This window comes from Apaloderma vittatum, unplaced genomic scaffold (assembly GCF_000703405.1).
Source record: "Apaloderma vittatum isolate BGI_N311 unplaced genomic scaffold, ASM70340v1 scaffold9946, whole genome shotgun sequence".
NCBI lineage: Eukaryota > Metazoa > Chordata > Aves > Trogoniformes > Trogonidae > Apaloderma > Apaloderma vittatum.
The window spans coordinates 23341-39754 of NW_009723353.1; the positions used below are offsets into that span (position 1 = coordinate 23341).

At 40.1% G+C, this 16414-nt stretch overlaps 1 protein-coding gene across 1 annotated transcript in view; it reads left to right on the plus strand.

Annotated features, from left to right (window-relative positions):
- Positions 1–9707, plus strand: part of TBX20 (T-box 20) — a 33023-nt gene extending 23316 nt beyond the window's left edge. The window contains exons 8-9 of the mRNA XM_009872084.1: positions 5296–5405; positions 9367–9707. Of these exons, the coding sequence (XP_009870386.1) occupies positions 5296–5405; positions 9367–9707 (451 nt within the window). The remainder of the gene's footprint in view (positions 1–5295; positions 5406–9366) is intronic.
- Positions 9708–16414: the final 6707 nt, after the last annotated feature.

Sequence of the window (16414 nt, forward strand, 5' to 3'; positions counted from 1 at the left end):
CCTCACCTCACTTCTGATGTCTTCTGTTATCTGGGCTTTCTTCCAAACATGCTAACTGGCAGCTACAAAAAAAGGAAACCTTTGAAATGCAGACTAAAGGAGTCATTCAGGCTGCAAACTGATAATTCATACACTTTATATCCTGCTCTGTATTTTTCTTTGTGTTGAACTGAACAGCCAAGCAAAACACGGTTGTCAGTTTTATTATTTTCCTTCTGTTATTTTTTTTATTAACATTGCCTTTTTCTTGTAAAGAAAAAGACAAAAAAAATCAAAAGAAAAAAAGAAACCCCATGACACAGGGAACAAGGAGCGGATTCTGAGGATATCTTTACCTTTTTGCTTACCTAGCACTTGGATATTAAGGGCAAAAAGCATCAATACTGAAAGGTTGGTCAACCCTACTCTGAAAGTCGTACCTCTTGTAGCTATTCCTGAGACATCAACTTCTGCAGAAGATGTGAGTTCAGAGCACCTGGCTCTGCTACCCACTCTTTCTCACTGCAGTCTGTCTTATGGATGTTGTCTTGAAATGAGGTTGACCTGGCTTCCAGTGGAAGGGGTGCCTGTGTATCACAGCAACTCCCTCTCCTTTGAAGCCATGGTATAGATCTAAGATGGATACTAACCCAGGCCTGGCTCCAGTAAGCTTTTTCTGGATTAGCCTTTCTCACTCATTCTGCCAAAATACATTGCTTCAAGTCTCCTCATCCGAAAGGGAGAAGGTAAGCTTCTTGTCTCTATCCACTAGGTGTGCTCTCTGCCAAATTCAGGAAAATCCATAGCTTGAGGTGCATGCAGGCATGTAGCAGCATCAACGTAGACAGTAACAGCAGGGCTTGTGGTCATGAGCTTCAGAATCAGGGCCATGGTGTTCACCAGGCTGCTGTGAATGCAGAGCTGCAGCAGAGTAACAGCAAAAGGAGCAGGAAAAAAATGACAGAAAGAAGCATCAAAGAGATGCCTGCTCCCACCTACAAAGAAACACTGTTCTTTCATCTTGATGAAAGATCCTGCTCAGGGTAATCTGGGGCTTTACCACCTCCCAAGAGAATTTCCATAATCTGGGCTGACAGCAAAAGGAAGAAAGCATCCTCACGCAGGCCCTCGCTCCTCAGCTCCTTCCCAACTCTGTTTTCTGCCATCTCTCAGCTTGTATCCATGGCAAGATCTTGGGTTTAGTCTGTAAAGTGTTAGTGAATCATTTGCCAACTACGTCAGGTTTTGCCTGTCTACTTCTGATCCTCTGAGACTACTCTGTATGTACAGGACATTGTTGACCAAACAAGGCCAAACTCTCAGCTTGTAGCTGCAAGACATGAAGCATCCCACACTGGAAGTTTGGGATCACTTGTCAGCAGGGAGAAGAGTGTAATGTTCAGCCAAGAGGTTAAAACCTGCAGAATGGCAAGATGTTCCCTGTGTACCCTAAAACCTTCTTGATAAAGTCTCTGAGCCCTTCCTTCTGATTCCTGATTCAAAATTCACTGTTTTATCTGAACTTAAGTTGTACCTCTGTCAGAATGCAGATCATTTGGATCAGCCTGAGCTCCTTTTCCCTGCTAACTCTCCTCACGTTGATCCTGCCTCAGCATCTTCTCTGTGGGTGTGCTAGTCAGGAGGAGCTTAGTGTTTTCCTCTCCATTTGGCAGAGTTCTTCCTTCTTTTCTCCTTCCTCCTTTGTCCTTCGTCCTTCCTCCATTCTTCATCCTTCGTCCTTCTTCCTTCTCAGACAGCTTCAGTCCCTAACTTGCTCTTCTCCGGCATGTCACCTGCTGGAATAGTACACAAAACACAGCTTAATCACAGTTTTTTTCCTCTCCTCTGGGTGTCTGCAAGATATCTGTGAACTGAAGAGCCATCTAGAAGGCTGTAAATTGTTGGTCAGACCACACAGTAATTTGACAGAAAGAAGATGTTTTTTCTTTACCCAGTTGGCAGCTGGCGATCTCTCAAAGCAAACTTTGTTACTGATTTATTGCTAATAGAAGATACTGTGGAGTTCTAAGATACATTAGAAGGTGAAAATTGTCCAAGTATTAGATAAGAAGTGTCTGATTGCAAGGTGAGTAACAGAAGTACAGAAATTGAGTGTTGAGTAACTGGAAGTCACTTCGTTCTTCAGTTAGTTATTGTGCATCAGCTCTGAAAAATACTAAAGGAAATCTTTAAAAAAACCTCCACCATACACTTCACTTGCCTTTTTTCTTATTGAGCAGAATCATAAAATGGTAAATAATGATTTATCATTCAGCAATTTATAAAATTATTTCCATAAATACTTTGAATGACACTGAGAAATCCGAAGATGTTGCATACAGAACTATAAAGCCAAAGGTTTAAATGAATTTCCCTCACAGTAGTAGCAGTAGTAGTATAATCACAGTTTTTTTGGATTTTAAAAAAATTATTTTATTGGTCCACCCTACGGAGCACCATATTCTGGATATCCTAAACAGTTTGCAATTCCATAAACAGAATTTTCAGGAAGTTTTTGAGATTTAAGTCCATTTGTCCCTGGCGGAAAAAAGGGTATGAGCAGGAACCCATGTTCCAGATTGCCAGCTTTGCTCCTGCATTTTGAACTAGATTTTGCAGGGACTTAAATTGCGCTGTTAAAGTTTTCCTTCCTCCTACACGTCTACTCTGGAGAAAGTCCTAAAGCACCTCTGTCTTTAAAGGGTGCAGGTGTTTGGTCTCCTCTTTCCAACCTATGTGGGAAATTCCAGAGATTAGAGGAGTTGTAACCCCTTCCTTCTCCAAGAAGACTTGATCTCGGGGTAGTATTCTCTGAGCATGAAATATCTGAGCATGGTGTAGAGGCCACCACCCCTTTCCTTTGAAACACAAACGGAAGGAAAGATTATCTCTTAACTTAGGTCAGGTTGCATCTGATCAGACGCAGACTTCAGGTCTTGTTTTTCTCAGTGGAGAAACAGTACTTGATGGGGATAACTCAGAGACATATTTCATAAGTGGAGAAAATACACTACTTCTTGTTTTTTCTTTGTCTCTTCACCACCTGCACGCTGAGGTGATTTTCTGCTCAGCCTTTTGCATTTGGTGGGTCTGTTGGAGGTTTTTATGCAGCACATGTTGTATGTGGAAAGAAGGGCATCCAGCTGAAGGCTGCAGGGGCCAGGGACCTAAATTCTGGTGTGAATCTCATTGCTTTGTCCTCATCACAGCCTCAATCTCCAAAATGAAAAACTAGTAGGCATGTTTTCATTATAGCATAAACCACCAACACGGTTAGGCAAGATAAGCATAGACAGTTTTGAATATTAAATCCCAGCTACACAGAAGGAACTGCTTGTGTGAAATTAGTTGTTTTACCTTATCCAAGTTTCCTCATTAGACCATTCCCTCTGCCATAAAACCTTTGCTTCTTGTGCCAATGAATGAGATTAATCTTCTAAAGTTTTTAGTGCACTACCTGCAGCATTACAACATTAAAAATAAATAAATAAGCCTACCACATTGTTCCCTGGTTTCAAACTTTGCAGATTCAGGGTTCAGTAAGAAGTCATCTCTCTTTTTTCCTTTAAAAGACAACCATATAGAATAATAGAGCTCTCTGTCTAGCATATGATCCCATCTGGAAAGAATTTAGTCTGCAATAATTGTGGGCATTTGATTTAGCTTTAAATCCCTCTAGGTAATTCAAATGTAAATTTATTGGGGTGAATTTATCCCCAAATCCCTATTGGATCCGATGTTTTAGAGGAATTTGGCCCACTGCACTAAAACTAGAGTCTGCATTGTTTCTATTGCATCAGGATATTATTACATGCTGTAATGTCTGTCGTGATAAGCAGACTTTTACTATAAAGTCAATAGAGACAAAACAATCACCTGAGTCACATTTATTTTTTCAGACCTTTAAGGATTAGTAATCCTCTGCTTGTGAATAAGTTTATAGATTGGTATCGCTCAGAAAACACTGGCCTAATTCATTATTGTGTTATTCTGTACCCATCTCAGAAAGTCTTTTTGGTTAAGTAAAATTCTTTGCATTTCACATTCTGCTTTAGGGGAAAGAAAAAGTTTTAAGATGTATTCAGTACATAATGTAAACAATGCCATCGGTCTTTTTCTTTGTAAAATCTTCTTTGAGATAGCCCCGATATGCCTACTGTTTTCAATCACTTAAAAGGCAGTAATTCAATTATATCATCCTCTATTTAGGAACTGCCATTGCTTTCAGTCCACTTCCAATCCTGACACAAGTAAATCTCTTTGATAAGATCCCCTTCTTATTTATTTTTTTTCTGAGGAGACTAGCATAAGTAATGATGCCTGTGATAGACCAAGGACAAAATGACCATAATGCACTTTCTCTAGGAAAGGAAAACATGTGACATTGTGATTCCACATTACCTGGAAAATGTTTTTTTTTCTGTGGAATTTCTGCAGCCGCCACACTCTCCAAGCGAAGGGCATTAGTAATTATGAATGACCAAATGGTAAATTCAGACAAAACCTTCACTGGGCAGCATATTTAAAGAGCTATCACTACCTACATTTCTTGAATGGGAAGGGAAGGTCAAAGCCATTTTGGAAACGTGCGTAGGTTGTATTCATCTCTGGTATAATGCCACCTACTCACATGGAAATGTGCTGAGAACGTGTAAGATTGGATCTTCCTTAAAAACTGCTATGGCTTATCGTGCAGATATGCCTTCCTTCTATTTAAAAAATGTTTGGGTGACTTCAGTGCTTTGTGCCACTAGCAAGGCAGGGGCCTGGCAGACACGTCTAACTTCCCAGAATAGACGCAGCACGAGACCGGTAGTATCTGTAGACTTCCTGCTATGAACTGGCCTCCACTCTGATGCTGAGAGAGGATGGTTAGGACTGAGCTGCCTCTGGACATGTCTATCTCTTGCCCCTGATTTCAGAAAAATGGGAGATGAGGCGGTCATGTGCGTTGTGAAACCTTGTTTGAAAGGAGCTAGGCCACATGTGTCTCTTTGAACCCAGAGTGATCACTTAGCACACATGACTCCAGAGCTTGCATTTTCAAATTTGTCAAGAGTGCTGGTTCTATATTCCCTGTTTGAGACCATGTCCAAGAAACACAGGAGAAGGTTCAGGCTACTTTGCTGAAGAAGCACAGTAGAGGTGATCAGCAATGTTAAAACACTGCAGCCCAAGTTTGGTGTTTTCCATGACATGCTATGAAGTAACACTTTTATTAAGTAATTTTGGAGGGTCTGTGTGAGAAAGCTGTGACTAATGAATTAAGAGACTGTTTAGGGTGTCATTGATACACTAGGTTGTTTCCTTTCACAGAGAAAGTGTGGAGAGCCTTATCCAAAAGCATTCCTATGCCCGATCCCCCATTCGAACATATGGAGGAGAAGATGACCTCGGAGATGACAGCCAGGCAACACAAAGCAGAGGTAGGAAAATGTGCTCATGAGGTAAACTGGGGTGACCTAGTTGTTGCTTGAGAAAAGGAGGACCACAGTTGGTACTGTGGTACCCTCAGTAATTTCTCTGGTGTGTATCTCTGCCATGAAGTCTTATAATGAAGAAGAAATACTTGTGACCTTATGGCTCCTCTGGACATCTGATATGCCCATGGCACTGGTGTGGGGGGCTAGTTCAGAGGGAGGCTCTAGAGGTGCCTAAATAGCCTTTACCACTGGAATAGAGCTGTCTCTGCTTCCTCTTCAAGATGGCTGAAAACCAGGCAACTTTACTGAAAACAAGCCAACATTCTTCATTCCTTGGTAAGATTTACTAGCTGGGGCTCAGCACCATTTGTAAAGTACTATGTAGATGTGCCATGGGTTGCCTCTCCAGCCCTCTGTGAACAAAGGACTTGGTTGTGACCATCTTTAACCAGCCTGTGGTTAAACAGCTTTGCCTCTACAGGAAGAAAAGTCCATAGCTCCCGGGAAAATCGATGTTCGTTATCTCTTGGTCTCTAAAAGGTGCTTTTCTTGCTGAGGCAATTCACCTCAAATGCTTCATCAAATGGTTCATCTGCTTCAGGAGTCACAAAAGTAGTAGCAAAACAGAGCTGTTCTTTGTGGTGCTACTCGCTGGATAAATGGCATCTGCCATAATTTGCCGCTGGAAATAGATCTCAAGCCCACCCTGTGGGATCACTGGCTAGCATAAACTTGTGTTGCATTATACTTTGCATGTTGACTTCGTGACCTGCCTGATATGCAACAGCCACTTGAGGTAAAGCAGTTCTGTCTGCCTTCCAACTGGCAGTGCCCTTGTGTTGTCCTCTAACTTCATATAGTGTCGCCAAGATAAGAGCATTATTTCTGGTCATAAGCTATTTGGACTTGTGCAGGGAAAACACGCTTATTTTTAACCACGAGCCGCTCTTCAACAAAATGTGATTAGGTGGGCTTGTTCATACACGTCTATTCTAAGAGCTCTTCCTTAGATTACAGAGTTCCTGGAGAAACTCCTCAGCTGGTAGGATGCCATCCTTTCACATACTTCTGGGGGATTACCTTGCTTCATATCAGCTTAGATCCTAGGCTAGTTATTATTGAAGACAGTGTTCAATTCTCCCTTGCCAGAAGTGCTCAGAGCAAGGTACCTTCTCTCCAAGAATGACATTTCTTCCTGGGGTGATGTCCTCCTTCAGGAATGACAAAGTGAATGAGGTGAACCTCACTATGAGATGTGGCCTTTAGAGACTTTCTCTTCTCAAAAGCATCCTCAGGGATATGTTAGAGGATGAAGGAATAGTTTACTAAAATGATGTATAATATATACAGAGTACAGTTCTGCATTTGCTTGCAATATGGCAAATGACTAAGTGAGGAAGATGATGAATTGTGGCAACCAACTTTTTTCTAATCTGGGAGCCATATGCTAGCATAGGATGTGATTATTCTGGGCAACCAGAGGCATGCACAGAAGGTAAAACATACTGCTCGTGCAGATGGGTACCTTGTACTGCCTTCCTTCTCTGCTTAGGTCTGGTGCCCATAAACAAGAAAAAGTCCTCCGAGATATGAGGAGAGAAAAAATGATCTTACTGAAACTCCACAGACATCTTTATTTCTTCTGATGCGTTTAAAAACTACCTTGTGTGCAGAATTGAGGAGTGTCCTTCCATATGTCTAAGAGTTGACAGCCAAGTACAAGCATGCTGCTGGGTGCTGTGTGTTGCAAGGTCTCTGAGGCCTCGACCGTCTCGGATTTTATATAGCACATTTTGTTGGCCCTGGCAAATGTGGTACGCAAGACTTTGTGGAGTACTAAGTCATAATTAGATACCTTTGCAGTTGGAGGAGGAAAGGGCCCTTATGGAGGTTCCTCCTGAGAAGGAATCACATACTTTGTTCTGTGTAGAACAAAGGAAGTCTATCACTGCTATTTATTTCTAATTACTTCCAGAGCATTCTCCTCTCAGCCAATTTCAGCCATCTAAAGATGGAAGTGGCTGGCCTTCAGCAGTATATTTATCACAAGAAGTCTGTTTCCAAAGGAATTAACTGACATGAAGTATATAAATCCAATTAAAACTCCTTAATGCATAATATCTGGGGTGCCTGGGCTCCAGCATGCACACCCGGGGTTCGTGGTAGCCACCTGCAACAGAGCCAAATCCAAACCTTCTCGTCATATACCACCTTGTATCCTGCTTGCCCCGCAGTGCAGGAACGCTCAGACATCCCCTCATCTGTAAAGGGGTTTGCTCTGGTCCCTCACTATGGCGTTATCCTCACAGTTTGGCTCTGGCTCCTCACTTCCCAGTGGTGAGGATTTTGTTCACTAGGGGGGTCAGGATCTGGTTCGAGTCCGTGTCTACTGCTGTACTGACACAATTTCTTTTCCTCGTTGCTGGACTGTTTTACTTGTTTCATTAAGCAGAGGAGGAATTAATCAAGAGTAACTCTTTTTCTGATTTGAGAATATATCCCTAAAAAGAGCTATGATTTTTTTAATAATTTGCATTTTTTTCCCTTTATAGTGTTGTTTGCTTATAGTCGTTTAGAGTACATGGCTATGACTGGTTAGCATACATAATTCCAATAAGTCTACTTTGACACATAGGTGTCTTCGTATTTTTTCTTTTCACAGTTTGGATGAAACTATCTTCTAGAGCCAGATTTATGAAATGAATGACCATCGTAAAATTTGTCATCTCAGAACATTTTGCAACTGGATTGAAATGATAACTTGATAAATATTCTTGCCAGTAAATTTATTTCTTAAAGCAAGAAACATTTTCTCAATGGACAAAGTTGGGCAAGAAAGAAAATACAGAAGGGACGTGAGCTGAATTATAGTTTGAATAGGAATAAAAGATTAAGTATATTTACAGGATTTTATTTTATTCCCCATTTCTGGAAATCAGGTGTCTGATGATGACCAGATGTATAGAGAAACTGCAGAGGTGAAGGGCAACATCATCACCACATTATTTGAAAATGACCATGTATAATTATACAAATAAATTATTCACCGTTTCCCAAAAATTTTACTGTCAAAATAAATAATTATTTCTACTTTAACAAAACCATTTTCCTTTTTTTGTTTTTATGTTTCTGCATTCTTCAGAGAAAAAGTGTTTTAAAGAGGTGAAAGATTTGTGAAAATAATTTTTGGAACTTTTGAGATTAAAAAAATACCAAGGAAAACAGTTCCATTTGATCAAAAATAGATAATTACTCTGAGAGTGAGTTTTTAGTATTTTTGTGAAATTCTCTTAAAACCTTGCATCTTTTACTATGATTTAGCATTAGTGTTGTTAGAGCACTGTACACAGTTCAAAAAATAACAAATATTTTGATATTTTAGAAATTTGTGTTCTATAACTTGGTAAGAGTCAAGTTGCATGAAATAATGTAGTACTGACAAGTGTTGGCAAAAAAAAAAAACAAACAAAAACCAAAAAAGAGGAAAATTTGTAGTGAAAATTACATTTTTCTGCATTTTTGCCAGACTGAAATTTTAGAAAAAAATAACCAGTTCTACTGAGGATCTGGTTAAAAAAGCTACAAGCATGCCTTCAAAACAGGGACATAAGGCAGTGAGATTCCACATTAGAGTAAATGCTTCAGTGTTTAGTGGCAGCATTGCAAGGTTTTTCAGTGTTTAATACCAAAAACATCGAATGTGCAAAGCTGATTTTACTGTTCAAGGCACTGCAACCACCTTCTTAAAATGGAAATTTGTCTAAGACGCAGTGATAAAGGTCAGCAACTGGCAAATAATAATAGGAAGAAGTAAGGAGAGAGAACTATTTGGGAAGTATTTCCAGTGATGAATTGTTATTAAAATCAGCATTGCTGTGAAAGACTCATTTTTGCTGTTTTTCACTGTTTTGTCAGGTTTTGTGTCACAGTACAAACATCAGGCATTCTTTCTGTTTGCTTGCAGGGTCAGCCTTTACAACATCTGACAACCTGTCCCTCAGTTCCTGGGTATCCTCCTCAACCAGTTTTCCTGGATTTCAGCATCCCCAGTCTTTGAGCGCCCTGGGTACCAGCACCACATCCATAGCTACGCCCATTCCTCACCCCATCCAGGGATCTCTGCCTCCATACAGCCGCCTGGGGATGCCTCTTACGCCCTCTGCTATAGCCAGCTCCATGCAAGGTAGTGGCCCCACTTTCCCTTCCTTCCACATGCCGAGGTACCACCATTATTTCCAGCAGGGCCCTTACGCGGCTATCCAAGGACTGCGTCACTCCTCTGCAGTGATGACGCCGTTTGTATGAGTGACATTAAGACAAGAGGAACGTGAGATTTTTAAATGTGCAAGTTGAGCATGAAAAAAAGACAAACGGACCTTCCCGAAAGGCCTATGGCAGGAACGCGGAACTCGTAACAAACCAGCTAAGAAAATGCATTAAGGATAGAGATTCCTCCATTTGAGGGATCATGAGCAGAGAGCGTGCAGCTTGGAGCTGCTCACAGATCTGTGCGTAACGCAGCCGAAACGGATCCCAAAATTCCCAGGATTTTCGGTCACGTACAGCTTGTTCCAAAGGTGCATTTATACCTAGCGGAAAGAGATTATGTTCATGCAGCAGTGTAAAAATTAACTGTGTATAGGTCTTTTTTTTTTTTTCATATGCTAGGAGAATTCTGAAAAAGGCAATACTTATGCATCTTCATCTCTTCTTGTGACTGGTGAGCATCTAAACAGAAAACGTATTGCCGTAACTCAGAGCATGTTTTAGGCTATCTCAGCACAGATTTGCTGGGTGCAGGACAAAGTGGAGAAGACCACTGTCCTTTTTAAGACTGGCTTATATTCACCAAAAGCAGTATTTCTTAGTTGCTACTATAATCCCAAAGAGAAAATTATTAACAAGTCTTTCTTTGTTTGTTTCACAAAACACTTACAGTTCCAACAAAGAACTGTGTTACAGGACTGTAGCAGTGATGATGTATTCTGTCCTTCAACATAAAAAGAAGTTTGTCCTATATCATAGGAGGAGCCATTTAACTGTCTATTAAGGTGTGATGAAGGAAAATGCTGATTTGGTAAAATCTGTTACTTAAACTTAGAAAGTCAAGGTATCAAATCTTTAAATCAATGCTTGTTTGCTGCTGTTCTTGCCACCGAAGATCTGCTTCTAGCTGCAAGTGTGTACCAAAATAACTGAATTTCAGGCTAGATCAGTCTACAGACTCTCTAGATCAAACTGTAATCAACGGACTGGTATAAGTTGAGTGATACTGGAGTATCGTTCTACTTGTTCGGATTTTCTTGAGTTTGGTCACGGCTGTTGTCATACCAACTCTTTGGCCAGGAAAATGTGGGTTGTACTGACTGGCTTTCCATGTCCTGGTAGAATGGTGGAGTTTCCTTAGGAAAATATCAGTGCAGAAATTCACATGTGATATTATTTTTTTTTAGCTCATATCTGCCTTTTTTCATTTAGCAGTTAGGGTTCTCATTCAAAGTACTGTCCACTTTTTCTAGTATGTTATGTCTGATACAATTAACAACTGTAGCAGTATAAGAAAAAATACCCTCTCTACAGAGAGCTAGCATGAGTCCTTTGCACTGCTGAAAAGAGTACCATCACGATGCTGGTTTTCTGTGTAGCAGGAGCTCAGATTTCACTGTAAATAAGAAGTCAATACAGAGTTTCTGTGTAGAGTTGTATCCAAGTTCTAGATGATAAAACATCTACTGATAAAAAAGAGCTACCAACTCAATCTCAGTTATATATCAAAGATCTGTGTAGAGCTGGAACACACAATGGAAACCAGACTTTTGGGCACTATTCTCCTCTACATTTGACCAGTGTGTGTTGGTATGGTATAGCAAGAAGCGGAGTGCAGAACACTGAGTCACTTACTTCCCATCCCTGTGAAGTGCATGGCAAGTCATGTGCCTTTTTCTGTCCCATCGCCTCATCTTACATGCCCTATCACACAGAGCAATGAGAACCTCCCAGGCTTTTCCCAGCTTCTACTGCAGGCCAGTACTTGCGTACCACGGATAAGGGCCATCTCTATGCATTTCCCAGCAGCTGAATTTAAAATCTTGTCGAATTAGCCACTTCAGTCAGCAGTCTCCAGTATCATCCTAAATTCCCTTTACTCACTGTTGGATCTGCTGATAAAAAATGACCTGAGGCACTTTACAGCTTCTGTGTTCTGTACATGAATGAAAACCAAACTTTTATTTACAGTTTCTGGGTTCAGGGCTGCTACAAGTTGGTCTGCAAATGAATATAACAGGCTGAGATGGCTTAGAACCAGGCACTGAATTTGGCTTGATGTATCCAAGTATTAGATTTTGCTCCAGGCTATCAATTCACCTGAAAAGTACAGGTTGCAAGGTTGTGTCTACTTATGACCGGTTTTTGGAATAAACACCCTATTTTTCAGGGAATTAAATGATACTGGCCCCACAAGAGCAGGACTCTTGAAGTACCTATATGATTTCACAGGGATAAGAATTTCAGGAGAGATTTGGAAGAAAATTTTAATCCCTCTTCTTCAGTTGCCCGACTTTGCTAGAGTTGTATGAAGCTTCTATGATGACAGGCACTAAAGCCTGTGGGGAAATTCTGTTTCCTCTTCAGCTCTACTAATTTCTCTGGAATTGGAGGGGATATCAGTAGGTTCAGAATTCAAGCCAGTAGCTTTAATGCTAGTACTTCCACGAGGAAATGGTCAAGTAAGTAGGCAGCTTTTGCACGACTCCAGAAATAAGTCTGGAACAGGTAGGCTGACATAGGCAAGCTTTACAGGTCACATAAAGCCTGCTCATACATTGACCTGTCTTTTTGTGGCACAAATTCAGATAAATAAACTGCATAATCTCTTTAGCCTGGTCCCAGTCCCTGTTCTGAAAACACCAATGTTAGACATGCAGAAATGCTCCTAATAATGTTTGAGAGAAAATTCACCAGGCTCTTCCAGGAGATTGAAACTGGATTTTGACATAATTTACAAAAAAATATTAAATGAAAGACAAGTGCTTTTCACTACGCAGTTAATATCTAAAAAAATATGGCAGCAGTCTGTCCCTATATTAAAACACGCTATGAGTTCTCTGTGATGAATTTCATATTATAGATGATGCAGAACTATCTATCAAAATCTATGGCTTGATTTTTTCAGTCAGATCAAGTCTCTGTGTGCTCATCCCTCCCCCTGCTGCTCTCTGGTATTTGATGTTCTCCTATGGTTTAATTCCTTTGCATCAGAATCCTCCTGGTTTCCCCACTAATGCAGAATCACAGGCAGATATCAAACAAGGGAACAAAGGTTTTAAACTAAAAGAGGGTAGAGTTAGACAGATATAAGGAAGAAATTTTTTACTGAGCATGGTGAAACACTGGAACGGGTTACCCAGAGAGGTAGTGGAGGCCCAATCCATGGAGACATTCAGGATCAGGTTTGATGGGGCTCTGAGCAGCCTGATCTAGTTAAAGATATCCCTGCTTATAACAGGGAGGTTGAACTAGATGACCTCTACAGGTCCCTTCCAACCCAACACATTCTATTCTACTCATTCCATTCCATTCTACTGAAGGCAGCTTGTGAGAGCCTTTGCGAGGAATAAGGTCAATATGCCTGTTCAGGTGTCCTCGCCACCTTCTCTTTGCCCTCACAATCCTACCTCCAAAGCCTGTTGTGTAGAGTTGAGGCTGAAGGGATTGAGTTCACAGAGACCACAAGAGGCCCAATGAAGAGGTCTTGCCACTTCATAAGGTTTCTTCTTCTCTCTCTCACCTTCCTGTGGGCAGGAGTCAGCACGGGAGTGGTTCCAGGGATAAAATTCCTGCCTCACTGAAGCCAGCTGCAAATTCCTTGACTGTAATCGAGATGGTATTTCATTCAACATTCTCACAAAAAATAAAGCCTAACCGTAAGAACAGTGACTGTAGCGAGAGCCATGCTATAGGAACTCTATAGAAAAGACTAAAACCCAACTACAAATCAGGTTTAGCACTGATTTCACAATTGGAAGAAAATTAATGTAAAATTGTAATGAGTTGGTTAAAGAGGGAAATAACTTTTCCTGAAAAAAAATTGTCTGTAGTACTTTGACAATAACTCAGTAATTTATTTAAGGAGTTGCTGTGTTGCTGTCAAAATTATATCACTTTCAGGACAGAACATCTGTTGCTGGTAGATGGTCTAGGAATGCCACATATAATCTAGAGTTTATTTTCCAATATAATTCACATTTGATATCTCAAGAGAAGTGCTCTTCACCTTTATGAGCTCTCTTGGATAAGTAAATTGGTGCTGATTTATATTGTTTTGTGGGGTTTTTTTAAGAAGGGTAGAGAGAACATGCCTGAATATGCTTTTCAAAGAGAAGATTATGCCTCAAAGTGTTACAAGTACTTTTGGGTGTATTCTGGATTACCCTTTTATCCATAGACAGTCAACAGTCTCAGGTCTTTAATCCAACAAAGGCATCCCAAAGACTAACAAAGCTGACTTAGATGTGTTTGTCTGAATTTCTTTTTCTTGTTCTTTTGGAGACCTGAGAGAAGCTAGACATAAAAAAAAAATCAAAAAAAAAATCATCTGTTTGGTTTGCAATATTGCTTTATATGGCCTGAGTAAAAGAATGAAACTCAGTGCCCTTGGGTTGCAGTGGTACTTTTCTAGGTATAACTGAACAAACAAGCATAGACCAAATGGTTAAAAGTATAGTCTAACAAAAATGCTTCCTTATGAGTTCAAAGATGGTAAATTGTATGGTAGCTAATGTACTTGGTAGTACAATCTACAAAATACAATTGCAAATTTTCTCCCAGAAGGCTTCATCCATGGAGGCTGGGACACTGCGTGAATGTGTACACAGAAGAAGCTGCTGCTGCTTCCGTGTGGTAGCAAACATACTGATCAGCATTTGAAAATGAACGTGTTTTTAACTGAAAACATTTGGGCTGGCAACTTGATAATGTACTACATCCTCTCTCCGCATGTGTACTACAGGGAAACAGAAACATCAGTAAAAATCACTGTAAAAACTCGAAGAGCTTTCCAAAACTATGTTAATATAAATTGTGGTAATTGGCCCCTAGATAAGGGGCGAAAGCAACAGTGAGATCAGTGTAACACTTGGGGCACCTCATCTGGGAGGGAATTGTGGCCACAGTGCTTATCGTCTGCAGGGGGATGACATTCACTCACCACAAGATTAATTTTGGGTTTAGTGAGATCTTATTCTCACTATTCCTTACAGAGCATTTTCTGCTGCAGGAGATGTGGTTACTTTACTAACCACTTACTTGCTCGCCAGAGGATTTAGGTATTACTCTGTAATAAACTGTCCTTGCATATAGTCTCTAGTTTATCAAATGACAACTTCTTTTTCTTTATTTTATCTTTTTAAAAGAAAACTAAGCAGTGATTTAAGTAAACGCTGAAGTAATCTTTTATGATAGTTTAAGGACAAAAAATACAGTTTGCTGTATTTTACCTTTAATACATTTAAACAATGGGTTTTTTATTATTTTTATTGTACCTTCAGAAACATGAGGAAAGATTTGGTTTAAAAATAAGGAAGGTGAAAAACTGGATATAGCCTCTTTAACAGAATGTACCACAGTTCTGCTGTTTGCTGTGTTGACTTTGTTGTTTATAATGCATTGCGTGAGCACATTCACCATATACTGAAGTGTGTGTTTGTGTGTATGGGGTGGGGGTAGGGGGAAATCTTTTTATGGAAAAAGAAGTTATGAACATAAACTATGAAGCAACATCTAATGAAAAGTTTCTTTTTAAGTGCAATATATTTATTTCTGCTAGAAATATAATATCAACATTATGTAATATTTGAAGCATTAAATGTTATTTGTAAACAGCTTAAAATTATATATATATATATATCACAAAAATTGTACAGAAGTGCAAATGTGTGGATATTCGGTTTCTTTCATTAAAATATTGGGTGTTTTGATATATCATTCTTATTTAGCCAAATCTTTCTGCTGCTGTTGTTTTTCCTCTAAACAAGTCACTGAGCGCAGTGGGAGTAGTGATGGATTTTTCCGAAAAGGCTCGAAATCCAGCAGGGCTGCTTATCTGCCAAAGATAGACTAAATCTTGGATCCAAGCAGTGGGATAGTTGTATTATAGTTAAATACGATTGTAGTTTGCTTATAGTTACACAAATGATTTTTTTGATGAAGTGCTTCGCAATCATAGTCGAAAAAATTGCTGGATTTGCCACTGGAGCCCAAATAAATGGCTGAAATATGGGGTTCCCAGGACCCCCAAGATAATAAACAGTCTAAGAAGAAAGTGGAAGGGAATTAGGTCTGTTTGGTCTGGAGGAGTGAAGATTGCAGGAAGATGCAATAAAGTTTTCAAAAGTCTGAGGAATGTAAAGGAGCAAGGAATGAATTATTCTCCGTATCTGCTGCAGACTTTTATCTCATAGGATATTATTTCTATTTTAATAGCATATATTAGAGCAAGGGAGAGTTACCTAAGATAGATAAGAATAGAGATAGTGAAGCACAGTACCGGATTGCCTAGAGAAGAAAAGGAGCCAGGTTTATCACTGGAAGCCTTTAAGAACAGGTTGAACATGCATTAGTCACTAATGATGTGATCAGGGCTAATCTTGCCTTGGGACAACCAAATGAGCTCTTCAGGTGCTTTCGAGCTTCCTATGAGAGCCATCAGCAAGTTCCTGACAATATCCTCATGGTGCTTCAAAAGTTTTTGTTACACACCTGTAGTTCGGCTTGTCCTCAAATTGAGATCAGCTGTTGGGTCTTCTGCAGCTCGTTCAGGACAGTTGCTGGCTTACAGAGAAACTCACTGTGAGAGAAGAGGTGCAAAGGTCCTAAGGAACAGTAGTTGCAGTGCCTTGACTCAGTTTTGTCTGTGAATGTGAGTGAGAAGAGAACAGCCTGAGGTAATTCAAATCCACTTTGAAATATGCTGAGTTGCAACCTTGTATCTCTTTTACATTGGGAATTTATGA